The sequence below is a fragment of the Scyliorhinus torazame genome, chromosome 6 (genome assembly GCF_047496885.1).
Source record: "Scyliorhinus torazame isolate Kashiwa2021f chromosome 6, sScyTor2.1, whole genome shotgun sequence".
Classification (NCBI taxonomy): Eukaryota; Metazoa; Chordata; class Chondrichthyes; order Carcharhiniformes; family Scyliorhinidae; genus Scyliorhinus; species Scyliorhinus torazame.
In genome coordinates, this window is record NC_092712.1 from 100,346,239 (window position 1) to 100,372,831 (window position 26,593).

General features: G+C 50.3%; 1 protein-coding gene across 9 annotated transcripts in view; it reads right to left on the reverse strand.

Moving 5' to 3' along the window:
• The window catches only part of LOC140424913 (voltage-dependent L-type calcium channel subunit beta-2-like), a 656,293-nt gene that overhangs the window by 74,251 nt on the left and 555,449 nt on the right, over positions 1–26,593 (reverse strand). For all 9 annotated transcript variants that reach the window (XM_072508564.1, XM_072508560.1, XM_072508566.1 and 6 more), the window contains 2 exons: positions 3,458–3,580; positions 3,226–3,362 (listed from right to left, as the gene is read on the reverse strand). In XM_072508564.1, the coding sequence (XP_072364665.1) occupies positions 3,226–3,362; positions 3,458–3,580 (260 nt within the window). The remainder of the gene's footprint in view (positions 1–3,225; positions 3,363–3,457; positions 3,581–26,593) is intronic.

Genomic DNA, 26,593 nt, shown 5'->3' on the forward strand with positions numbered 1-26,593 from the left:
ATCAATTCTGAATGATGTGAACAGTCGGGGACTCGAAGGAAAGGTCCATTAAAGATTCACAAGGATTGTACTAGAACTGAGAGGTTGATATCTATCAGGAAAGGGTGTGAAAAGGCTGGGGCTCTTTTGTCCATAAAGAGATTAAGGGCGGAATTTTCCAATATTTTTTCAAAGTGTCGGTCTCGGCGAGAAAGCCGGGCTCGCCAGCACCATTGGCGGGAAAAGTCGCTGTATACTCAGTTTCTTTAACGAAAATGTTTATTTTTTCCACACGCTTGGCATGGCACTCGTGAAAGCTTGCCTCTGATTCACTCACATTGGTGAAACTTAATCTCTGCAGTAAGTGGAGTGCTCCTTTTAAACGCCTCCCCAGAACCTGTTCAAAGTCCATTCGGGGAGATGGTTGCCAGAAAGACAGCAACCTGTTTCATTGAGGGCGCGTTCAGCAAACGTCTTGATGGTTTCGAGCAGAGATGTGGTATCCTGTACTCGCAATCGGGCAGACTTCCAGCAAGCAAGGTCACCACCCCTGTCTGCGAGGCTGTGGCCACCATAGTGAGAGTCAACATGCTCCACAAGAGGATGGGGATACAGTGCCGAAAGAAGAATGACTTTCTTCGAGGATCAAGCCAAATAGCAAAAATTGCAAAATGTACCAATGATCCAAATTTTGCTGAATTGAATTTTCAAAAATCCGTTCATTGTTTTATTCGTTCATCCTTTATTGCCCATCCCCAATTGCTATTGAACTACGGGTATTTGAAGTATCAACCACATTGCTGTGGGTGGGGAGTCACATGTAAGCCTGACTGAGTAAGGACGGTTGATTTCCACCCTAAAGGATATTAGTAAGCCAGGTGGGTTTTAACGACAGTCAACAATGGTTTCATAGTTTTCGCTGGTGGCACGGTGGTTAGCGCTACTGCCTCACAGCGCCAAGAACCTGGGTTCAATTCCAGCCTTGGGAGATTTTCTACATGGAGTTTGCACGTTCTCCCATGTCTGTGTGGGTTTCTTCCGGGTACTCTGGTTTTCTTCCGCAGTCCAAAGATGTGCAGATTAGGTGGATTGGCCATGATCACATGCCCCTTATTGTCCAAAAAGGTTCGGTGGGGTTGCTGGATTATGGGGATGGGGTGGAGGTATTGGTTTAGGTGGAGTGTCTTTCGGAGAGTCGGTGCAGACTCAATGGGTCGAATGGCCTCCTCCTGAACTGTAGGGATTCTATGATTATGTAAATCCAGGTTTCCCCAGATTCCAGACGGTGGAGTCTCCAGAACATTAGCCTGGATTTCTAGATTATTAGTTCAGTGACAATACCACTGTGCCACCGCCTCCGCATGCGACTGACGCATGTCTTGTCAGTGTGTAAATTTTGGCCTAAAGCTTGCAGCAAGAGATACCCTGTCAAATGCAAATCACTACAAGTAATTGGTCGATTTGTGCCATTCTGCTGTTCGCTTTATAAATTGGCATCACACTTAACCATGATTTGCAAGAAGTTGCTGTATTTGCAATTTCTCGTTAAGCTAGCAACAGAAAATTAGCCTTAATACTAACAGCCGATACTGAATTCACCCACTCTAATTCACCATTTTTTTTCAGTCCTTCCACTATTTATTTCTCAATCCTTGGGCGGGATTCGCCGCAATCGGCGCGATGTCCGCCAACCGGCGCCAAAAAGGCGCGAATCAGTCCGACATCGCGCCGCCCCAAAGGTGCGGAGTTCTCCGCATCTTGAGGGGCCGAGCCCTCATCTGGAGGGGCTAGGTCCGTGACAGACTGATTTCCGCCCCGCCAGCTGGCGGGAAAGGCCTTTGGTGCCCCGCCAGCTGCCGCGGAAATGACTTTGCCGTGCGGCGCATGCGCGGGAGCGTCAGCAGGTGCTCCCGGCAACCCCACGCATGCGCAGTGGAGGGGGTCTCTTCCGCCTCCGCCATAGTGGAGACCATGGCGAAGGCGGAAGGAAAAGAGTGCCCCCACGGCACAGGCCCACCCGCGGATCGGTGGGCCCCGATCGCAGGCCAGGCCACCGTGGGGGCACCCCCCGGGGCCAGATCATCCCGCCGCCCCCCCAGGACCCCGGAGCCCACCCGCGCCGCCTTGTCCCGCCAGTAAGAGAGGTGGTTTGATTCTCACCGGCGGGGCAGGCATTCCAGCAGCGGGACTTCGGCCCATCGCGGGCCCGAGAATCGCCGGGGGGGGGGGGGGCCCGCCAACCGGCGCGATTCCCATCCCCGCCGAATATCCGGTGCCGGAGAATTCGGCAACCGGCAGGGGCGGGATTCACGCCAGCCCCCGGCAATTCTACGACCCGGCGGGGAGTCGGAGAATCCCGCCTCTTATGTCTCGCTCATCTCTGTCTTCATTTCTCTACATTGACCATGCAGACGCTGCGACAAAGGATGAACGGACATGGCGCATCAATCGTCAGGCAGGAATGTTCCCTTCCAGTCGGGGAACGCTTCAGCAGTCAAGGGCACTCAGCCTCTGATCTTTGGGTAAGCGTTCTCCAAGGCAGCCTTCAGGACGCGCGACAACGCAGAATCGCCGAGCAGAAACTGATAGCCAAGTTCTGCAAACATGAGTGCGGCCTCAACCGGGACCTTGGATTCATGTCGCATTATATTCACCCCCCACCATCTGGCCTGGGCTTGTGAAATCCTACCAACTGCCCTGGTGAGAGAACGTTCACACCTCTTTAACCTGGGATTATCCCTCTCTCCAGTCGCTCCATCTGGACCTGTAAAGGCTTAATTACCTGCAAAGATTTGCATTCAAAGTAACGTCTTGCATTATTGACTTTGTCTGTACATGTGTTTCTGGAACCCACCTCTTCATTCACCCGAGGAAGGAGCTGCGCTCCGAAAGCTAGTAGTTCAAAACAAACCCGTTGGACTTTAACCTGGTGTTGTAAGACATCTTACTGAGATACCCCAAGTCCTCTTCATATTTTTGGGCCCAACAATGTTCAGTTTTGAGCATAATTAATCAAATTAGAAATGGAATCCAATTTCTGGTCTGGACTTAGTTTTCTGGCCTGGGTTCAGATCATGAAGCAGCACCATCTGCTTTATAACGTCGCCTTTCTATTATGTTATTTACCACACTAGACGGCTGTGTCATTGGGAGATTTAGATCCTGAGGAATTTCAGCACAATCCTAACACATCGGAATTGTCACATGCACCTTCCACGTCAGGAGGTTTTTGTTCCCAAAGCTTACCTGGAGTGGTATTTTCCTTGCTTCGTCTTTTGATCATTCTGCAACCTCATGTTTTCTAATTTGACCGGACTTGGGATGAATCCTATTTCACAGCCTTCCTTAACCAGCCGTCCTATCCACCAATCATTGCTAAATTTCTAAACATTGGAAGAAGGAAGGAAAGAAAATATAAATATATGCATATGTTCAATCAGAATTTTGTCTTAAATGCTGAATCATGTATCAAACCTACTTCTTTGACATGTAGAAAATCCTTTGCTTCAAATGAGATCGCCATGCCTGGGACAGGGAGGTCATTATCCAGTGCTGCACTGTAGCCAACATTTGTCCGTACAGCAAATGCAACAGGTTTAGTCTGCCATGAGAAAGAGAACATCTTTTTGAATTACATATTTCTCATTGACTGAGACCATGGACAACTTTGCAAGTGTTCAATGCTCTGCCGATGGGAACACTGGGCAATAACTTTGCTTTGCATTCAAATACACATTTAGCAGATCCCAGAGCACACGTGACCCAATTCAATTAGGACAGAAGTTTGAAACGTGATCCATTTCTCACAAACTAGATTTGATTGGCACAATAGAAGCCAAAACTTTTAAAACACAAAAATGTTCAGAATTTAAAAGTAGCTCACACTTACTTTTGATTTTTGGAATTAAAATTCAGCAATTTTCCAGCTATTCTAAAAATAAAAGTAGTGGGGGCAGCATGGTGGCGCAGTGGGTTAGCCCTGCTGCCTCACGGTGCCGAGATCCCAGGTTCGATCCCGGCTCTGGGTCACTGTCCGTGTGGAGTTTGCACATTCTCCCCGGGTTTGCATGGGTTTCGCCCCCACAGCCCAAAAATGTGCAGGCGCGGTGGATTGGCCATGCTAAACTGCCCCTTAATTGGAAAAAATTAATTGGGTACTCTAAATTTATATTAAAAAAATAAAAGCAGTGCTTCATTTTTTGATGAATAATACCCTTTTCTTCTCCGTGCATTCCAGGATCCACACTCTCAGCTTCACATGGTTCTCAACAATTTTGTCCCTTTCCATACCAGAAACTTGCTTAAAGGGCAAGTCAGAGCTGTGGGCGGGATTTACCAGCTGTTCACACTGGCAGGAACTTCCGGTCTCACGCCGGCGCACGGGTTTCCGGGCAACGATGGGTGCTGTCAACAGGAAGTCCCATTGACAACGGCGGGGCGACTGGTAAATCCCACTGGCGGGCCACCTCCTCTACTGAAAAACACGCGGTGGGGTGGTCAGTAAATCCTGCCTTGTATGTTTTCCCTCCGTCCTAATGATTAAAGGTGGATTGTCCCTTTTCTGACTGGAATAAAATCACTGAAGTGCGTTCCATTTCAAATAGCACTTGTAAGACACATTTGCCAATCATGTGCTTCCAGCAAAGAGTCTTAAGACCATAAGATACAGGAGCAGAATGAGGCCATTTGGCTCATTGAGTATGCTCCACATTCGATCATGGCTAATATGTTCCTCATCCCCATTCTCCTGCCTTCTCCACGTAACCCCTGATCTCCACATTCACCAAAAAATCCCCTTATTAATCATTAGACTGTTACCTACAGGACTAGAGGCCAAGAGCTGGATGGTGAAATCAGACAGACTAGGGTATTTCTTAGCACATCAGATCGAGGAACAGGAACAAGCAATTCAGCCTCTCGAGCCTGCTGCACTGTTTAATATGATCGTGGCTGATCTCATCATGGCCTTCCACCGTCCTGCCCATTCTCCATAACCCTTCAACCCATTACCAATTAAAAATCTATCTAAATCCTCCTTAAATGCAATCACTGTCCCAGCATCCACCGCATTCTGGGGTAGCGAATTTGACAAATTCACAACCCTTTGGGAGAAGTAGTTTCTCCTCATCTCTGTTTTAAATTTGCTCCCCCTTATCCTGAGACTATGGTCACTTGTTCTAGAATGCCCCCCAAGAGGAAGCATCTGCTCCACGTCTACTTTATCTGTACCTTTTGGCATCTTATATACCTTAATTTATCTACTCTCATTCTTCTAAACTCTCAAGAGTATAGGCCTAAACTTTTCAATCTCTTTTCAAAGAACAAACCCCTCATCTCTGGAATCAATCGAACCCTTCATCTCTGGAATCAATATAGTGAACCTCCTCTGAACTGCCTCCATCTTTCCTCAAATAAGGGGACCAAAACTGTCTCCAGTACTCCAGGATCTGGTCTCACCAATGCCTTGTACAGTTGCAACAACATTTCCTCACCTTTATACTCTATTCCTTTAGCTATAAATGCTAATATTCCATTTGCTTTCTTTATTGCCTGCTGTACTCGCATGCTAGTTTGCTGTGACTCATGCACAAGGACACTCAGATTCCTCTGCACTGGAGCACCCCAAAGTCTCTCCCCATTTAGATAATAAGTTGCCTTTCTGCTTTTCCGATCAAAATGCATGACCTCACACTTATCCACGTTAGACTCCATCTGCCACATTTTGGTCTACTCTCCTATCCTATCTATACCCATTTGCAAGGGTCTTGTGGGAGACAAGTACTGGGCATGTAACATTGCTGGGTGATCGCCAACCTGCAACCGGGCACATTCGGCAAACTTCTGCAGGAGCAAGGACACTGATTAAACCGTCAAATTCCATGGGAAAGTACAACTTTTCCCCACAACACATGGATTGTTCAAATTCATTCCCATTGTCCTTCTGAGGGTTCGGTTTCCCCTAAAATGAAAACAATTTCAAAGTTAAATACCTCTCCAATACTTAACAAATTACAGGCCAGTTCACCATCATTAATTGGAAGTTACCATCATTCTGTTGGTTTAAATATGCAACTTGGTTAGAGGTGGGTAATCTAAAGGAAACATTAAATAAAGGGGTGAATTCTCCATTGCCCGATTGGGATTCCCGAGCTGGCGGAGAATGGAGCACCCCCAAAAAATGGGTTTGGCACCCGGGACGCTGTGATTCCCCCGCCAGCGGCCTCAGTGCGCTACCCACCCCACACCAGCGGCCCCAGTTTGATTAACGGGCTGGAAGTCCAATTCACCACCCCTTCTCCCATTATGCACCTATCCCGACAGCAGGAATTCCACCGGGCGGGCTTTGGTGCAAGTTTGCCTAAGCGTGAGCCCTGACCCTGGATGCTGAGGTGGGGCAAGGGTGTCGGTGCATAACTGAGGTGCCCCAAAGTTCCATAGGATGTCCCCCTTCACCCCCACAATGAGGTCCTGCTCCCTACCCCCGCCGATAAATAGGGGCATCCTCCCCCTCACCACGGGAATAATACGTCACACCTCCCCATCCCAGGATGCATGCACGCGGGTGACCTGACCCCCTCTCCACCAACTACCCAACTTACGCCCACGTGCCCCCCGAATAGATCCCCCAAAGACCCCATCAGTGATCGCTGCCTGAAAGCTGAAGAGGAGTCCAGGCAATACAGTGAAAAATCACTGCATTTTACTTCATCTTCCCTAACATCTGCTGCCTCAGACAAAAGTGTTTAAAGCAGCAGCTGTTACAAGTGTCAGAGGCTTCCTCCAAAGCTAAGTACAACTGAAAGGGCGTCAAATCCCCTGATAGCCTTTGAAATGTGAAACTCATTCAATTTCACACAACAGTCAGTGTATTTACCTCAGAGACAGGTGGATTGTTTATCTATCTTTCCCTTCATGCTTGAATGCATCTCCATTACCCTGCATTAGTGCTAACCACAATGTTTATAAATACTCTTGCCATGATTGACAGGTGCTCACCACATCAAAAACAGCTAAGTGCTTTTTGCTGTGAATAAGGGGAAGTGAAACCATTTTCAGGCCCCTCCACTTTCAGGCCCTGATTGGCACTGCAACGGTTCGCCATGACACTTCCCTGCCATGCCCACCAACAACCAGGTGCTCCAATGTCCTCAGATCTACCCAGCTCGATTATTATGTCTGGTCTCCGGTGGTGGAAACCAGTAGTGATACACGCCTGCTTCACACTGTCCCAGCTTTGGGGGGGGGGGGTGGATAGACTACATGGAGCGGAGGAATCTGGCTTCAAACTGTCGCAGAATATTTAATTGATGATTTAAATATGCTAATCTAATTCACCCTCAATATTTCAGCCATAGTTAGAGTCCTAACTACAGTTGCGCTCCTTTATGGTAAGAGCAATAAAGCCATCAAGTGGGGACAGCATGGATGCAAAACTATAGGTGAAAGTAGCAACGAGTTGGTTTAGAAAAAAAGGATTTAGCAGTTTGTATTTTTTTTTTTTAAATAATTTTTTAAATAACTAGAAACCCATTTCCTTTGGCTGGGAGTCAATTTGAAATGGTCACTAAAGGAGGGTGAAAATAGACCAATAAAAATGTATTTGCACGGAGTTGTTGGAATACTTGTCATGAACAATAGCTGAGGAAAAAGCCATTGCATTTTAAAAGTGGGATAAATATTGGATTACAGTTAGATAACAGGCAATGGGATTAATTCATGCAAAGAGCCATCACAAAGTTGAAACGCTGAATGGCTTCCTTCCGTGCGGTGAATTGATGTACTTTTAGGGTTTCGAGATTACTGTGCTCTGATAGGATTGGAAGTACCAGTGTGGAGCACAACTTAAACTTCATGATTCAAGTGAGGCCTATCTAGAATAGGGGCCAGCACAACATAGAATACTCTAGTGGGCATGAAATGCTAGGCCTCAGTAGTGACAGTACAGCTAAATCTGGATAAACACAATCAGTTTGCCAAGAAAATGCCATTCATGCATTGGAATTTCTGTGAACAGAGCATACAAACAGTAAATCTTGATGCAACAGCCCATTTAATAATTCATTCAAACCATTTAACCGAAGTAAGAAACATCAGCAAGCAGTAAATAAAAATTGGGTTTACCCAAGAATGAATTGTGCTATCAGTGTGTAGTTTTTCCACATTATCCTGTCTGAAAACCATTAGTGGGAGCTGTTATACTAGGATCAGTAATTACACTTGACGAGATGGCATGGGAAACAGTTGGTCGTGGAATTTTTTTTACAGTAATCGAGTAGGATTTGGTGTAGAGATGGAGATTTGTATGGTGGCTACTAGTTTAAACTGCTTTGCAGAAATATATTCTTGTGACCTGGTGGCCTATTCCTGGATTCTAAACTTAAGCAGCTGACCTTCATATCTCTGCATTACCTTCTCAATCCGCTATTCCTGTGTTAACGAGCTGAGCTCAGTCAGGTCTTAGACAAATTGGAGTTCTGAATAAAGTACTCCATATTGGAATGTTTAGATTTCTCAAAAGTCACCTTTTGTTATTTGGCTATCTTGAATCCTGGGCAATGCCATATTTTTAACAAAGGTTCCAAGGATACTTCCTTGTTGAGTGGTGCAAAACCAGAACCATGGAGGATTTAATAAGCTGGGCTGCCATCTTGGGGTTAATCCTATTAATAGCTCAATGATCATCATGTCTGTTCAAGAAAGAATGTGCGTCCTAGTCTACTAACCAACACAGTTATAAGATGGCAATGTGGGGGAGGGACAGGGATGAAAAGGAAAGATAGTTGAAAACAATTAGATACAAGTCAGTTTGGACTACATAATGCAATCGTGGGACCACCGTCACCACGGAGACTGAACTGTTTCACGTAGTTGGCCCACTATCGCTTTCTAAAGGAAAATAAACAGCTTCTCAAGGGCACCAGGAATGCTCGTCTTTCCAGTGACACTCGCTTCTTGAGAATGAGTTTAAGCACATGCACACAAAACCCAATACGCCATGGAGCAGCAGCTTTGTAGACTAGATGTTGCCCTGATAGCTTTGCCTCAATCTCAGCTGTGTTGCTGTACAGTGGATGAAGTGGACTTGAAGCAAACTGTTCACAGCATCAGCGTCCCATTTGACCCTGAGCCAAGCTTGCTCTCCAACACAAAGATTGCCTATTTTCAACTCGTAACATTGTCTGCCTCTGTATTTCCCTCAGTTTTGGAACAGTATGCCACACCAGCTCCTCTCTAAAGCCTCCCATCTCCATTTCTCCCTCCCCCTGGAAGATCACTCCCATCTCTGACCACTCCTTACAATACCTGTAGGTCATTCTTAGATTTGGTGTCCCTTTTTGTCTGATTATGCCTTTGTGAAGCATCTCAAGGCACTGGAGGCGATTTTCCAGCTGCACTGTGCCCGGCACAAATCTCGCTATTTCGGGAAAATTGCGGGAGAGGGCTGAAACGGGATTTGCGCTGGGCGCCAAATAGTTTGCAATGTTTCCAGGCCCTCCCAGCAGATGTAATCAGGTTCACATCGTTACCATTCATTTAATTAGATTTTCATATTCAAAATTGACTTAATGTCGAATAATCCTCAAAAGTGCAATTCTCCCACCCGCCAGCACTGATGGGAATCATTACTGGTCTCCACAAATGGAGAACAGACATGATAATCACACCGGGGGACACAGAAGGCATTGTAGCCCTTGAGTGATCGTGGACATGGCAGGCCATACCCTGGCCCTGCCTCTGGCACCCAGACAGTGCCATTTCTGGGGTGTGGTTTTCCCACCACGTTGTGGGAATTCCCCAGTGCAGGAAATATTTCTAAGTGCAGCCTCGACAGGGAGAAACTCCCCGAGGCCCACAAAAAAGGGCTAAGTGCCGTTGAATAGAGGTGTCAATCTCGCCACTGCAGCTGCTGAGAAACACCCTGCCAAACCCGCCCAAAACCACACTTGCAATTTTTTCCAGTGAATTGCACCCCTGATCTCTTGAGGTGCTGAGGAAGGACAATCATCCCTAGACTGACGATGGCTTCCCTTAAGACTTCGCTCTGAGTATCTTTCAGAGACCCGAAAGCAGGCACTCTCAACCACAGGATGTGGGTGGCTTGTGAGTGGAATAAAAATAACAAAGTGATTTAGTCTTCCTGTACACAAAACAGCAGCGATTTCTATAGACCTGAAAGCTGAAGTAAAGCTGATAAAATATTGCTGAAGACATGTCAGATTTTTGATCACTCATTTGATCTATGTTTTCAGAGTAATGTATTCTAGGAACTTTGAGACATCAGTCAATCTTCGACTATTATATCCCACAAAAGCACCATATTAACCATTTTTCACCAAAATAATAAGTGAACTGGCATTGGTGACAATTATTAACTAAAAATGGCAAACTTCATGCAGAATGTCGACTGTTTTGCTGAGGGAATGAGTATGTACCCATTCATAAATAATGGGCTTTGACAAAGGGTCATCTGGACTCAAAATGTTAGCTCTTTTCTCTCCCTGCAGATGCTGCCAGACCTGCTGAGATTTTCCAGCATTTTCTCTTTTGGTCATAAGTAATACATGAATCCATTACTATTGAAAATACAGAAAGACAAGCTGGTTTCCACTGATTTCCACTCAAAGATAAGAGAAAATGAGACATAGAACTCCTACAGTTCAGAAGGAGGCCACTCAGCTCATCGAGCCTGCACCGACCCTCTGAAAGAGCACTCCGTCCAAGCCCACATCCCTGCCCTATCCCAATAACCCCATAATCTAACCTACACATCCCTTTACACTAAGGGGCAATTTAGCATGGCCAATCTACCTAACCTGCACATCTTTGGACTGTGGGAGGAAACCGGAGCACCCAGAGGAAACCCACACAGACACGGGGAGAAAGTGTAAATTCCACACAGTCACCCGGGGCTGGAATTGAACTGGGTCCCTGGTGCTGTGAGGCAACAGTGCTAACCACTGTTGATATATATAGAACAAGGGTTGGTTTAGCACAGTGGGCTAAATAGCAGGCTTGTAATGCAGAACAATGGCAGCAGCACGGGTTCAATTCCCGTACCGTCCTCCCCGAACAGGCGCCAGAATGTGGCGTCCAGGGGCTTTTCACAGTAACTTCATTGAAGCCTACTTGTGACAATGAGCGATTATTATCAGATGGAACAAATCAGCTGCCTCTGCAAACCAAAAGCTGAAAAGAGACAGACCATCCATCAATTTGTCTGTAACTGTCACTGATGTGATCTTCCTCAACTTGACCAATTAGTGGCTAGACAGCAGCCTTGCTGTCCTTCTCAAAGTTTGAGGGTCAATAGGAAACACTGCAGGAAGGAGGATGCAGCAGGCTGTCTTTTCGAGGGAGAGAGAGAGAGATTGATGTGTCACCTCGATCTTGAGGTATCCTCTCTCCAACTTTTTAAACTTTCAAATAAAAAAATAGCTGCCGCAGCCAGGCCATTATTGCAGTAGGTGAATCCCTCCACAGTATGTCCTCTGGCTGCAGCCAGGCAGAGAGGGTGCATGAGGGGGGGGGGGGGGAAACAAAGATAGTCATCGAAGGCAGGAAGTGCCATAGGGCGGCATGGTAGCACAGTGGTTAGAACTGTTGCCTCACAGCGCCAGGGTCCCAGGTTTGATTCCCGGCTTGGGTCACTCTCTGTGTGGAGTCTGCACGTTCTCCTTGTGTCTGAGTGTGTTTCCTCCGGGTACTCCAGTTTCCTTCCACAAGTCCCGAAAGATGTGCTGTTAGGTCATTTGGACATTCTGAATTCTCCCGCCGTGTACCCGAACAGGCGCCGGAATGTGGCGACTAGGGGCTTTTCACAGTAACTTCATTGCAGTGTTAATGTAAGCCGACTTGTGACAATAAAGATTATTATTGCTCCCTGGGGCCATTAGATGGTCAACACAAAGGTCATTATCGCCTAATATCAAGTACAATTTTCATTCAACAAGCTGAGGTCACACTGATCAGCAGGTCAGCATGTTTATGTCCACACATGACTGGCAGGTCGAGTATCTGCCCTCAAGCTTCTAATACCAAGATCTAGATTGTCTTCTTACAGGGATTTGTGACTTAATGCTTGTAAAATGGGCTTTGTATCTGCCCGAGCCAGAAAAGTGGCAATGGCAGATACTTTCCAATTCTTTTTGTACCAATCATCAGCATGATAATAGACTTTGTGGGGATACAGCTCTTTTTCAACACACAGTTAACATAAAAATACTAAATTGTGTCTGAGACTGGCAAGAAGCAAAGATATCGGGTGTGATTCACCCCAAAAATTTCAACGTGTCATTTTGAACAGGTTTGGTGGGGTGTTCCGCGTTGGCACATTGGCGAGATCGTGCCCTATATTCACACGCCACCATATGAATCTTGCTATGCCTGGATCCCTCGCCAACTGACTCGCATATCAGCAGCTCGCCGCTACAAGGGAGAGCTGCTTTGAAACATTCCCTCAGCACTCACTTCCAGTCAAGACACAAGCATGGCAGCATGGAGATCTGCGCCCCGCTTTGGGGATGCTGACCCAACCAGGCTTCTCGGCTCCGGGGATGAGAGGCAGAGCACCCTGTTCCCCTGAGAGGGTCAGAGAACCAGAAGCAGGGTGAGCAATGCCGCCTTGCAGGCAGTGGCACCTGCAGTGAGTGCGGGCAGCATGACCAGAAGGACCACCATCCAATGTCATAGAACCCTTACAGTGCTGAAAGAGGCCATTTGGCCCATCTAATCTACACAAACCCTCCGAAAGAACGCTCTACCCAAGCCGCCTACCCCATTCACCCTACCCTATCACTGTAACCCCATGAGCTAACTTGCCCATCACTGGACACTAAGGGGCAATCTAGCATGGCCGATCCACCTAACCTGCACATCTTTGGACTGTGGGAAGAAACTGGAGCACCCGGAGGAAACCCACGCAGACACGGGGAGAATGTGCAAACCCCACACAGACAGTCACCCGAGGCCGGAATTTCACCCGGGACCCTGGAGTGAGGCAGCAGTGCTAACCACTGTGATACCCCAAAAAAGAGAATTGGTGGCTGTGTGTGAAATCTAGACACGGAAGCTGGGCAGTGTTAGAGATTTGAGAAAGCATGAAGGGGCTATCCTGGAGAACAACAGCAACTTATCACCTTTAACATTGTAAAACAGTAAACACAGGTGTGGTACTAAACAAAATATAACACCACACCACAGAAGATCAGGTGACCAAAAGCTTGGTAGATTTTGAGGACCGTCTTGACGGAGGAAATGCGAGGTAGATGGGTGGAGGTGGGTATTTCAGAGTCTGGGGCCTGCAGGCAACTGCAAGCACAGCTACACCATTGGCGAGGAATTAAAATATGATGAGCACAGATAGCTGAGAGTTGTGGGCTGGAGGAGGTGACAGGAATAGGCAGAGGCAAGACTATGGAGGGATTAGAACAAAGAATGATAATTTTAAAATCAAGAGGTTTCTCGACTAGGAACCAATGTAACTCAGCGAGCACAGGGCTGAAAGGTGGACGACATTTGCTACATTAAGACAGAGGTTTGGATGACCTGACGTTTACGGAGGTTAAAGGGATCAGCCAGGGGTGTTTTAGAATAGTGAAGTCCACAGGTAATGAAGGGTAAGGAATGAAGGTTTCAGCAGCAGATGAACAGAAACATGGGTTAAGTGGAGTTACAGAGATGGGAATAGCCGGTCTTAGTGATCCCACACAAACAGGTAGAAGGGCGGAAGCTCATCCAGAAGTGAAATGTGATTTCTGTGCCTAAATATTTATTCTTTGTTCTGCTTATTGCACCCTACCCAATTACCTTGGGTTGTGCCAACCAGGTCAGAATTCATTGTTTGCTTTAAGTAAATAATCTTCTTCTGTAACATTTTACATGCTTGACTGAAGTTGTACAAACTCCGCTGAACTCATTATAATAGTTAAGAAATAATTATGACTTTTATCTCATCTTATAGAAGTTAATATTGATACCGTCTGTTCACTGCACCGTACCGTCAAATTACTCAATATTCAATTTCAGGCCACTTTTGTGAATTTATGATTAATTAGATTTGTGAATCACCAAATGAATAATCTGTACATTGGGCATGAGCAATCGAACCTGTAGTAAACAGCTTATTACAACAAAAGTGAAAAATCTTCCAGAAGAAATATGAGTAAACCATAGTAAAGAGAATATTACATTTCTTAGTGCTACTGTGGTTATATAAACTGGTGAGACCCAGTGGGCATTAGGGTGGGGTACCCACAGTTCATGGAATGGACTCTTTAAATTTAAAATTAACTCATCAGCAGGGCCATTATGGCGGTGGATGTCCTCCACAGTGCGACCTGTGGCCAGGCACGAGGGCCTCAAATCCTGCCAGTCAACCTCATTTAAAAGGCCTTGGGTGGTCATTTAACCCCTTTAATTGGCTGGCCGCTGTTTGAAAGCAGGTTGACCTGGCACCGTCGTGCCCCTGGGAATGTGGGTGGGGGTGGGACGGTGCCAACAAATCGACATGCCATCCGACAGCACAAGTTTTTGCTCCCGCCCACCTCTGTGCTCGACCCCAATCAGGGGACTAGAATCCTGACCAGTATTTCATTTTCTTAGATAATGGAAATCAAAAAAAGAAACACCAGGTGACAAGTACATACTAAAGTTAGATTTTGAAAAAATTGTTTTTTATGTCGACTAAATGGCAGAATTCTTTTCTAAAATGAAGTCTGTAGGTGCACCATTACTTTGCTGCAAATTTGCAGGTAAATGCATATCCCACGGCTAGTGTTTGCACAGACCAAGCATTGGGCGAGATTTTCGGGCTGTTCATGCTGGCGGGATCTTCCGGTCCTGCTGATGGTGCAGTCCCGCTGCAGGTTTCCTGGTGGCATAGGGTGGATTCAATGGGATTGACAGCAGCGGGAAGATCCCACCATCGACCAACGGCAGGCCACCTCGTACAGCTGAGAAACATCCACAGGAATCCAGAGATCTCGCCTAGAGGGCGGGATTATTCTCCGCTCCCGGGACTAAGTGCCCGCGCCGTCGTGAACGCCGTCGTACGACGGCGTGAACAGGGCCTGGGCGCAACCTATTCTGGCCCCCACAGCAGGCCAGCACGGCGCTGGAGCGGTTCACGCCTTACGCGGTGCCAAATGTGCGCCGCGCCAACCCGCGCATGCGCAGTTGGGCCGCGCCATCTTGCGCATGCGCGGGCAACTTCTTATGCACGCCGGCCCCTCACCAACATGCGCCGGTGTTCTGGGGCCGCTCGCGGACAGAGGTAGGCCGGGGGGGGGGGGGGGGAAGTGGCCGGCCCGCCGATCGGTGGGCCCTGATCGCGTTCCAGACCCCGTTGGAGGTCCCCCCTGGTGAAGGGGCCTCCCTCCCCTCCCCTCCCCCCCCCCCCCCAACAGGCCGCCTCCCCAGCGTTCCCACAGAGTTCCCGCCGGCAGCAACCATTCGCGGCGATTCTCCGAGCGGCCCAGCGCTGGATTTGGGGAGGTGGAAGAATTGCGTGCGGGGGTCAGGGCGGCGTGGTGCGATTCGCGCGGCGCCCCGGCGATTCTCCCACCCGGCGTGGGGGGGAAGAGAATCGCACCCATGGGGCGGAATTCGTCGCAATCGGCACGATGTCCGCTGATCGGCGCCAAAAACGGCGCAAATCAGTCCGGCATCGCACCGCCCCAAAGGTGCGGAATCCTCCACATCCTGAGCGGCCGAGCCCCAACCTTGAGGGGCTAGGCCCGCGCCGGACTGATTTCCGCCCCGCCAGCTGGCGGGAAAGGCCTTTGGTGCCCCGCCAGCTGGCGTGAAACTGACTTTGCCGGGCGGCGCATGCGCGGGAGCGTCAGCGGCCGTTCACAGCATCCCCGTGGCGACCATGGCGTAGGCGGAAGGAAAAGAGCGGCCCCACAGCACAGGCCCGCCCGCGGATCGGTGGGCCCCGATCGCGGGCCAGGCCACCGTGGGGGCACCCCCCGGGGCCAGATCGCCCCGCGCCCCCCCCAGGACCCCGGAGCCCGCCCGCGCTGCCTTGTCCCGCCGGTAAGAGAGGTGGTTTAATCCACGCCGGGGGGACAGGCATTCCAGCAGCGGGACTTCGGCCCATCCGGGCTGGAGAATCGCCGGGGGGGGGGGGGGGGGGGGGCGGCCAACTGGCGCGGCGCGATTCCTGCCCCCGACGAATATCCGGCGCCAGAGAATTCGGCAACCGGCGGGGGCGGGATTCACGCCAGCCCCCGGCGATTCTCCGACCCGGCGGGGGGTCGGAGAATCCCGCCCATTGTCTTTCACAGGCCATGGTCGGTCACAAGTGGCGGACCTCAGTAGGTCTGAATAACAAAGCATGGAGTATATGGTACAACCGAATCAGTAGTATCACCATTTAAAACTGAACCTTGGGCATTTATAATCCAAACATTTGCAGTTGTTCGTGAATCAAACTTTCATTGAAAAACATCTTCTTAAAGAATTATTAACCCCTGACTCAAACTGGAGGTCATTCGTCATACAGTGTCCTGCAGGTTCCCTGTTTACAAAGTCTGACAGCTATGCTTCCTGTTCTTTCAGAAACCATGAGCTGGATTTTTAATCAGGGGTCAGGAAATATACATAGGGACGAGTCCATTCTGGGTCTTGACTCTGCACAAGGGGCTTTAGACACATGCACCGCAATGCTTCGGCCAATCAAAGAACAAGGAGCAAGCCCACTGTCCAAACAGGCTCCTGTTGCTGGACGGCCAACGGGAGGTCCTCCAGCACTCAGGGCATCAGAAGTCCCTCTGGCTGAGGTGGGACCTGCCGATGTGAGGATGCAGGCGGCAAGAGACAAGTGCCAGCAAATTAGTTTTCTTTTTGTAATGTGCCATGTTTGGGATGGAGACAGATTGCCAGCCGGGAGGTCGGTGGCATCAAATTGCTCATCCGCCATCTCGGATGCAGAGCCCAGCCTGTTTTTAAAATCCAAACTCCATTCCAACAGACTGTCATAACTTGCATTCAGCTCAGGAGACAGTTGATTACAGAAATAACATCACTGACATGCACAAAACTTCTCTTTTTGAAATTGACTGGTTTTCCCAGTACCGTATGCCATCTGTTCCATGCCATTACATATGGCGAGAAGTATTCACTCTCTAGCTAGAGTTATATAGTAAGTAGCCAATAGAAACTACTAGATATTTGTGTGCGTAAGTAACATTGATATTACATGCATTCTCAACAGAAAGGTTTGGAAGGGTCAACAGATTGAAAATTACGGCCAATGAAAATATTAAAACATTTAATCTAATTTTAGAATAATAGTCTTTCCCGTTTCCTCCTCTCATGACAGCGTTTCACACTGTAGTACCTAGTACATCATCCAAGCAAGCATTTTCTATGCTTAAACTTAGAAGACAGTAATTATTGTCAGAACTTGAGATTCTGGTGACTTCAAAATTGAGCCCCACCCGTGTCCTCGTTCAACCTCCACGGAATGGATTACCGGACAGAGTTCAGCTGTAGGAATCTGCTTTCAATTTTCCTTTCTCTAGCTTTGAGTTTCTGAAGCCATCTGGATTTCTTTCCATCATTGCCCAGACTCAGCATGTACTAACTCAGGAGAGACAATGTGGATCAAACTTGGGACCATTGATGTTATGTATGATTTAGACCCCTGAAAAAAAACTGAAGGGGAGCCATTTGGGAAGTTTTCAAAGTATTATTTTTGGATTGAAATGTCGAGTTTCAATACATTTCAGACTGACGTGATGTACGACAGCCAAATATTAACATTTCCTGATTGGGACCTACATGCTTCAAAATCCATCTGAAAAAATAAATTTTTCATCATTAGTCTGAACACAGGCCATTCATTTTACATTCAAAGATCAATACAGCACGGGAACAGGCCCTTCGGCCCTCCAAGAATGTACCGGTCATGATATCACCCTTGGCCAAAACCCTCAGCACTTCCTAGTGCCGTATCCCTCTATCCCCATCCTATCTATGTATTGCCGAGATGCCTTTTGAACGCCATTAATGTATCTGCTTCCACAACCTGCCCTGGAAACACATTCCAGGCACTCACACCACCCTCGGTGTAAAAAAACTGCCTCATACATATCCTCTAAACTTTGCCCCACTGACCTTAAACCTATGCCCCCTGGTGACTGACACCTCCACCCTGGGAAAGACTGCCTATCCACTCCATCCATGCTCCTCATAATCTTGTAGACCTCTATCAGGTCACCCCTCAACCTCCATTATTCTAATGAAAACAGTCCGAGTCTATTCAGCCTCTCTGCATAGCCGACACCTTCCAGACAAGGCAACATCCTGGTAAACGTCTTCTGCACCCTCTCCAAAACCTCCGCATCCTTCTGGTAGTGTGGAGACCAGAACTATGCGCAATATTCCAAGTGCAGCCTTACCAAGGTTCCATACAACTGTAGCATGACTTGCCAATTTTTATACTCGATGTCCTGAAGGCAAGCATTCTTGACTACCTTGTCCACTTGTGTTGCCACTTTCAAAGATCTGTGGACCTGCACGCCCAGATCTCACTGACTTTCTATATTCCGAAGAGTTTTGCCATTAACGGTATATTTCCTCTCTATGCTAAACCTACCAAAATACATTACCTCACATTTGACTGGATTAAACACCATTTGCCATTTCTCTGCCCAAGTCTCCAACTTATCTATGTCCTGCTGTATCCTCTGATAATCCTCAACATTATCTGCCACTCCATCAACCTTGGTGTCATCTGTGAACTTACTAATCAGACCGGCCACATTTTCCTCCAAATCGTTCATGTATACTACAAACAACAGAGGCCCCAGCACCGATCCTTGTGGAACACCACTAGTCACAACATTCAATTCAGAAAAACACCCTTCTACTACTATCCTTTGCCTTCTGTGACTGAACCAGTTCTGTATCCATCTTGCCACCTCACCTCTGAACCCGTGTGATTTCACCTTTTGTACCAATCTGCCATGAGGCACCTTGTCAAAGGCTTTACTGAAGTCCATGTAAACAACATCCACCACCCTCCCCTCATCAATCATCTTTGTCACCTCCTCAAAAAACTCAATCAAGTTAGTGAGGCACAACCTTCCTTTCACAAAACCATGCTGTCTATCGCTACTGAGTCCATTTGTTTTCAAATGGGTATAAATCCTATCCATGAGAATTCTCTCCAGTAATTTACCTACTACCAACGTGAGGCTCACCAGCCTATAGTTTCCTGGATTATCCCTACTACCTTTCTTAAATAGTGGTGCCACATTAGCTATTCTCCATTCCTCTGGGATCTCACCTGTAGCCATGATGATACAAAGATGCCAGTTAAGACCCCAGCAATTTCCTCCCTTGCTTCCCTCAGTATTCTGGCCAGGAGATGTATCTACCTTAATGTCTTCTAAAACACCCAATACATCCTCCTTTCTGATGTCAATATGACCCAGACTATCCACACACCCTACCCAAGAATCATCTTTCACAAAGTCCTTTTCTTTGGTGAACACTGCTGCAAAGTACTCATTTAGTACCTTGCCCATTTCCTCTGGCTCAACACATAGATTCTCCCCACTGTCCTTAAGTGGTCTAATCCTTTCCCTGGCCACCCTCTTGATTTTTACATATGAATAAAAAGCTTTGGGATTCACCTTAATCCTACTTGCTAAGATCTTTTCATGACCCCTTCTGGCCTTCCTGATTTCCTGCTTAAGTAACTTCCTACTTTCTTTATACTCCAAGGGTTTTGACTGTTCCCACCCTTCTGGACTGTACAAAAGCCTCCTTTTTCTTTTTGACGAGGTTCACAATATCCCTCGTTATCCAAGGCTCCCTAAACTTCCCATACTTATCCTTTGCTTCCTTAGGAATGTGACTTTCCTGAATCCTAATCAACTGTCGCTTGAAAGACTCCCACATGTCCAATGTTGATTTACCCTCCAACAGCCACACCCAATCCAAATTCTTCAATTCCTGTCTAATGTTATTGTAATTTGCCTTTCCCCACTTTAGCACCTTAACCCGAGGGTTACTCCTTGACATTCTTTTGTAGAAATGTGAAAAGGGGCCATTTAACCAATTAGGCCTATGTTGAGTAATTGAAAGATATATTCTCTTGGTTCCATTGCTTTGCCCTTTCCGCAAACTCTTTTTTTAAAGTCCTTTCAACTAGCCATCAAGGATTCAGCTTCCACCCCTTTATTTCTTATAATTCGTTCCATATACGTAACGTATATCTTTCCATATCAGTAAAACTTTTTTTAAAAGCCCTTCTAACCTCATCATATGCTCTCAGATTAATGCCTTCTAGTTAGTGACTCATGAACTAATGGAAGCAAGCTTTCCCCTTTTTATTTTATTCACACTCATCATGATTTTGGATATTACTGTCAGATCTTCTCTTCAGCTTGGTAGTTCTAATTCAAACAGCTGCAAGTTTCCCTAGTATCTTCTCAAACTAAAGAGTTGAATGTTCCCGGCCCCTCAGGCGTGGGTCAGGAGGCAAGATTGGGGGCACAAGTGGAAAAGAGCACATTGAGTCAGCTACCTGACACATTTACACATTCAATCAATCTAGCCAGAGGCCGGATGAGTACGGCAGAGTTACTCTCCCAGCAGGAAGCCACTTCGGCTGATTATTGGACCAATTGGGGAATGATGCCCCTCCCTGTTCCTGACAGCAGACTTTGCACCCCCCCACCCCCCCAATTCCTGATAGCAGACTTGCCCGCCCAATCCCCACCCCCCACCCCAAGGCCAGATCTCAGTGCTATGATAGAGTGGGCATCCGAGGGGCAGGCCAGGGGGTCATTGCTGCCCCCTCTCCATCACGGTCCACTGGGTTTCAGCAGCTGCAGCTCTTCCCATGGATGGATTGCTTCTCAATAATGATGGCATGGCAGCTGTGGGAGTGAGGAATTATTCTTTTTTTTTTTGCAAACTTGCAGAGAACACCTCCAGGTGCCCTCTCAATCTCGTGCCTGTCTCAGCAAAGCCCATCTCTTCAGGTGTGGCTGCCAGCTGGATAGTGCAGTGAGCCTTCCCACTCGGACTCCCAACTTCACAGGTCCACCCTCCATCCGTAACTGAATGAAGCTCCTGAGAAGTGGTTTCTTAATTGACTACCTCCAGGAAGGTCGCAGGCAACGTTCCAAAATAGTCACTTCCAAAATTGAGGCTGGTGTCAAGATCACATGGCAATCAGCTAAATCCAGCCCCAAGTCTCTCATTTCTGCAGTCATTTTGGTTTATTTATTCTTTGCCAGCATCATGGCCTTGATATCATTTGGAAAGTAGGATGTCCAAAGTTAAACAATGTTCTCATCGTGTCCCTATCCAATGATTTGTACCAGATTAAAATTTCCATTTGCTTCTGTAATTTTATGTTTCATTTCACATGAAAACAATTTAACAGGTCCAATGTGTCACTTTTAAAGATTCTGCCATGCCACAGGGGACTGATTAATACTATGGATAAAGATATTTGATTCTGTGGCCTTAAGGAGAGGCTCCATAATAGCAATGGTATTATAAGTTATATATGGAAATAAAAGCTCGTGGTGTAGGGATATTGAAAAGGATTGAAGATTGACTAACTAACACGAAACAGAGTTGACATAAATGGGTCTTTTTCTGGTTGGCAGGATGTGATGCGTGGAGAGCCACAGGTAGCAGTGCTGAGGCCTCAACTGTTTTAGAATTTGCAAATTGGATGAAGGGATTGATGGTATGGTTGCTAAATCTGCTGACGAGAGAAATATAGGGAGGAAAGTAAATTGTGAAGAGGACATAAGGAGGCTACAAAGGATCATCGATAGGTTAAAGATCTGGGGCGAAATTCTCCGTTTATCGGCGGAAAGTCCGCCGATCGGCGCAAAAAACGGTGCAAATCCGACATACGTCACGTCGGAAAAATGGGTCGATAGTCCCGGGCCCGAAATGGGCTAGCAGCGACGTAATGGATCCGCGCTTGCGCAGTGGTTCACGCCGTGCAGCGTCATACGCGTTGCACGGCGTGACGGCTCATAAGGCCACGCTGCTCCCCCCCACCCGACCGGAAACGCCCGACCGCAACACCCGACTGGATGGCTGGCCGTCGCTCAGCCCCGAGGTTCGAGTCACGCGATGTGGAGGCGCTCCTGGACGCGGTGGAGCAGAGGAGGGACGCCCTGTATCCTGGGCACGGCCGCAGAGTTGCCCCACGCCACAGCCGGCGTCTGTGGAGGGAAGTGGCAGAGGCCGTCACCGCTGTGGCCCTAACACCACGGACAGGCACCCAGTGCCACAAGAAGGTGAACGACCTCGTCAGAGCAGGCAGGGTGAGCCTCCCCATATCCCCCCTCCCCCATATCCCCCATATTCCCCCCCTCCCCCATATCCCCCATATCCCCCCCTCCCCCATATCCCCCTCCCCCATATCCCCCCTCCCCCATATCCCCCATATCCCCCCTCCCCCATATCCCCCCTCCCCCATATCCCCCCTCCCGCATATCCCAGGTGAATATAGCCCTAACCTTAACCTCTGCAATGCACGTGCAACCGATGGCGCGCATTCATATACCTGCCTAACAGTGTTGCCTTTTACCCCTGCCAACCCCCCCCCCCCCCCACCCAACAGGAGAAGCGCGCACACAACAATAGGGAGCATGTGAGGACTGGAGGAGGCCCCGCTGATGAGAGGCCACTGACCGTACATGAGGAAAGGGCCCTGGAACTGGCTGGTGGACCTGAGGACCGGGAGGTTGCTGATGCAGAGGTCGGGGGTGTAGTAGCAAGTGACCCACCGACAGCCCGTCCCCATATCCCCCCTCCCCTATATCCCCCTCCCCCGTATCACCTGATCACTGCCTGATGTCTAACCATGCATGCTTCATTGTGTATCGCAGGACCAAACGTCCAGGCACCCATCCCCCGCAGATGCAGACCGCCCGCAGGATGCCCCTCGGAGACCACGGGAGACGGAGAGACCCGGACCCTCCAGCATGCGACGCCCGCAGGATGCCCTCGGAGACCACGGGAGACGGAGAGACCCGGACCCTCCAGCATGCGACGCCCACAGGATGCCCCTCGGAGACCACGGAAGACGGAGAGACCCGGACCCTCCAGCATGCGACACCCGCAGGATGCCCCTCGGAGACCACGGGAGACGGAGAGACCCGGACCCTCCAGCATGCGACGCCCGCAGGATGCCCCTCGGAGACCACAGGAGACGGAGAGACCTGGAGCAACAGGGAGACGACACCCCCGTCACGTGCGGGAGCGACCACCCAGCGATGAGGGGGGCAGCCACAGGCCCCCGTCACATCCGAGCCAGGACACCACTACCCAGGACACCACTACCCAGGACACCACTACCCAGGACACCACTACCCAGGACACCACTACCCGGGACACCCCTACCCGGGACAGCACTACCCAGGAAGACGAAATACCGGACAGTGAGTCAGAGTGGATGGGTGGAGACGAACCCCCACGCCAAAGTGCCATGGACTCAGAGTGGGACGAAGAGCACGACACAACGCCACTGCTGTCACCAACACCCTCCACCATCGCAGAAACACTCACCACGGTTGGGCACTTTAGTGATGAGGTGTCTGGTACACTCACTGGTGCGCACAACACAGCCGTCCCGGTACAGCAGGTGGAGGTAGGAGCAGCAGAGGAGCCGGGCGGTCGGAGGGCAGCCCAGCCAAGCGAACATCTGCCGCCCAGATGGATCCCGGGTTCCTGGAGTTACCACACCCACACATAGATCCGATGCAACCACCGTCCCGGAGACGAGCGAAGAGGGTGACGGGCGGCTTGCGGCGGTCGCAGGTGGAGGAGTCCACCCGCGTCCAGGAGCTGGGAGTGGTGCCGGTCATGCGTGCCACCCAGGCTGACACCGCACGGGTGGCGTCCGCGGTGGAGGCAATGGGTGCGACGGTGTCAGACATGGGGAACGGTTTGCGAGGCCTGGGGCCTTCCGTGCAGGCGGCGTCTGTGGCCCAGGAAATGGCTGCCCTCTCACAGGAGGCCATGAGCCAGTGCCAGCGCCAGATGACAGAGGCGCTCAACGCCATAGCCCAGTCTCTGCAGGCCATGGCCCAGTCTCAGCAGGCCATGGCCCAGTCTCAGCAGGCCATGGCCCAGTCTCTGCAGGCCATCGCTGAGGGCATCGGCGCCAGTGGCCATGTGCGAGCCGGCGTCGCACTGTCACAGACAGGGTTTGCCAACCCCCTGGGCTCCATGGCTGCAAACCTGCAGACCCCTGTCGATACCAGCACGGGCCTCCAGGACTGGCAGCGCCAGATGTCGGGGGGGCGTCGGATGGCCAGTCCGTTCTCATCCCCCACAATTGTAGAGGCCTGGGGGCCATCGGGCACCCCGAGGGAGGAGGAGAGGAGGTGGTGTGGTCCGTCCCGGCTCCCTCTGTAGGGGAGGTCCCGGTACACCCGCAACACCTCGGACTCCCCCCCTTCCGTCCCAGGTGCATCGGGTGGGCAACGGGCAGGACAGGCTGGCAGCTCGCCATCCCAGTCGCCCGGGCCGCAGCCTGGCCCATCTAGGCCAGGACGCCCCAGGAAACGGCCGCCAAAGGGATCCAGTGTCAGAGGGCAGGAATCACAGGTGTCCACCTCCAGTTCTGCTGTACCGTCTGGGGAACCACGTAGACGTAGTCAAAGGGCCCGTAAGGCCAAACAATTAGACACTGAGTAAGTTGGCACGGGTGCAGGGCACAGATGAGTTTTAGGGGCTAGGGCACGTGCATGAACTCCTTTGGTTATTAAAGTCAATGTTACACCTACCGAAGCTGCCTTTGTGCTCTGTCCAAAGTGTGCGGGGGGTGTCATGTACATTGAGCGCAAGTGTGTGTGTGAGGGGTGGTCTTACCTCAGCCCCAGGTGAGTCTGCCCCCTTCCCCCTGGGCCCGCCATCAACATCCCCCGGGCAGAGGACGGGACCGTGCGCTGCAGTGTCACAGCCGCATGCAGGGATGGTCCGGGTGGATGGTGGTACTGTGGCCATGGGTCAGACATAGTCCAACGATTTAGAGCCAGGAGCTCATCGCAGGGCGGGTTGTCATCATCCTCCATGGCCTGCGATAGACACGCGTCCACCCGCAACTGTGTGAGCCCGGCCCGTTGTGCCGCAGGTGGATCGGCAATGGGGGGGGGGGGGGGGGGGGGGGGGGGGGGGGGGGGTGGGGGTGCATGCGGGGTGGGGTGGGTGGGGTTGGGGAGGGGGGTGAGGGTGCTGGGTGGGTGGATGGGTGGGGGGTGTGGGTGGGTGGTCGGCTGTTGCCATGGTGTGCGGTCTGTGGCCATACTACCCGATTCCCACGCCCATCTAGTCAGTGAAGCGGGCGTCTATCAGTCTGTCCCGTGCCCGCTGGGCCAGCCGGTAACGGTGGACAGCCACCCGCCTGTGTCTACCCCGTCTGCCCTGACCATTGCCCCCATCCCCCTCATCTGGGGAGGACTGCGCCTCTTCCTGCTGCTCCTCCACTCCGCCCTCCTCTGCCTGCGGCACATCGCCCCTCTGCTGGGCTATGTTGTGCAGGACGCAGCACACCACAATGATGCGGCCGACCCTATCTGACCGATACTGGAGGGCGCCCCCAGAGAGGTCCAGGCACCTGAAACGCATCTTCAGCACGCCAAAGCACCTCTCAATCACTCCCCTTGTCGCTACATGGGCATCATTGTAGCGGTTCTCCGCCTCATTGCGTGGCCTCCGTATAGGCGTCATCAGCCACAATCGCAATGGGTAGCCCCTGTCGCCCAGCAACCAGCCCCTCAGCCGGGGATGGCGTCCCTCGTACATGCCGGGGATGGATGACCGCGACAACACGAATGAGTAGTGTACACTGCCTGGGTGACGGGCGCAGACGTGCAGGATCATCATGCGGTGGTCGCAGACCACCTGTACCTTCATCGAATAGGTCCCCTTCCTATTAGTGAACACGGCCCTGTTATCTGCAGGTGGCCGCACGGCGACGTGCATCCCATCGATCGCGCCCTGGACCATGGGGAACCCGGCCACGGCAGAGAAGCCCACGGCCCGGGCATCTTGGCTGGCCCGGTCCACGGGGAAGCGGATGTAGCGGTGCGCCATGGCATATAGGGCATCTGTCACTGCCCGGATGCACCGATGCACCGATGTCTGCGATATGCCGGACAGGTCCCCACTCGGTGCCTGGAATGACCCCGTTGCATAAAAGTTCAGGGCCACCGTAACCTTGACGGACACGGGGAGAGGGTGTCCCCCGCCAGTGCCACGCGGTGACAGGTGTGCCAGCAGGTGGCAGATGTGTGCCACGGTTTCCCGGCTCATCCGGAGTCTCTTCCTGCATTCCCGGTCCGTGAGGTCCTGGTATGACTGCCGGGGCCGGTACACACGGGGCGCCCTCGGGTGCCTCCGTTGCCGTGGGGCCGCGACGTCCTCCTCCCCCTCCTCGTCCTGTCGGTCAGGTGTCCCTCCAGCCTGGGCGGCTGCCGCCTGCCCCTCTGCGGCAGCCTGCGCCGCCTCTCTGGCACGCTCCTCCTCCTCCTCCTCCTCCTCCTCCTCATCCAGGGCAACATCGACATGAGCGGCTGCCACCACGGCGGCCAACATCGCTGGATGATCTGAAAACATGACG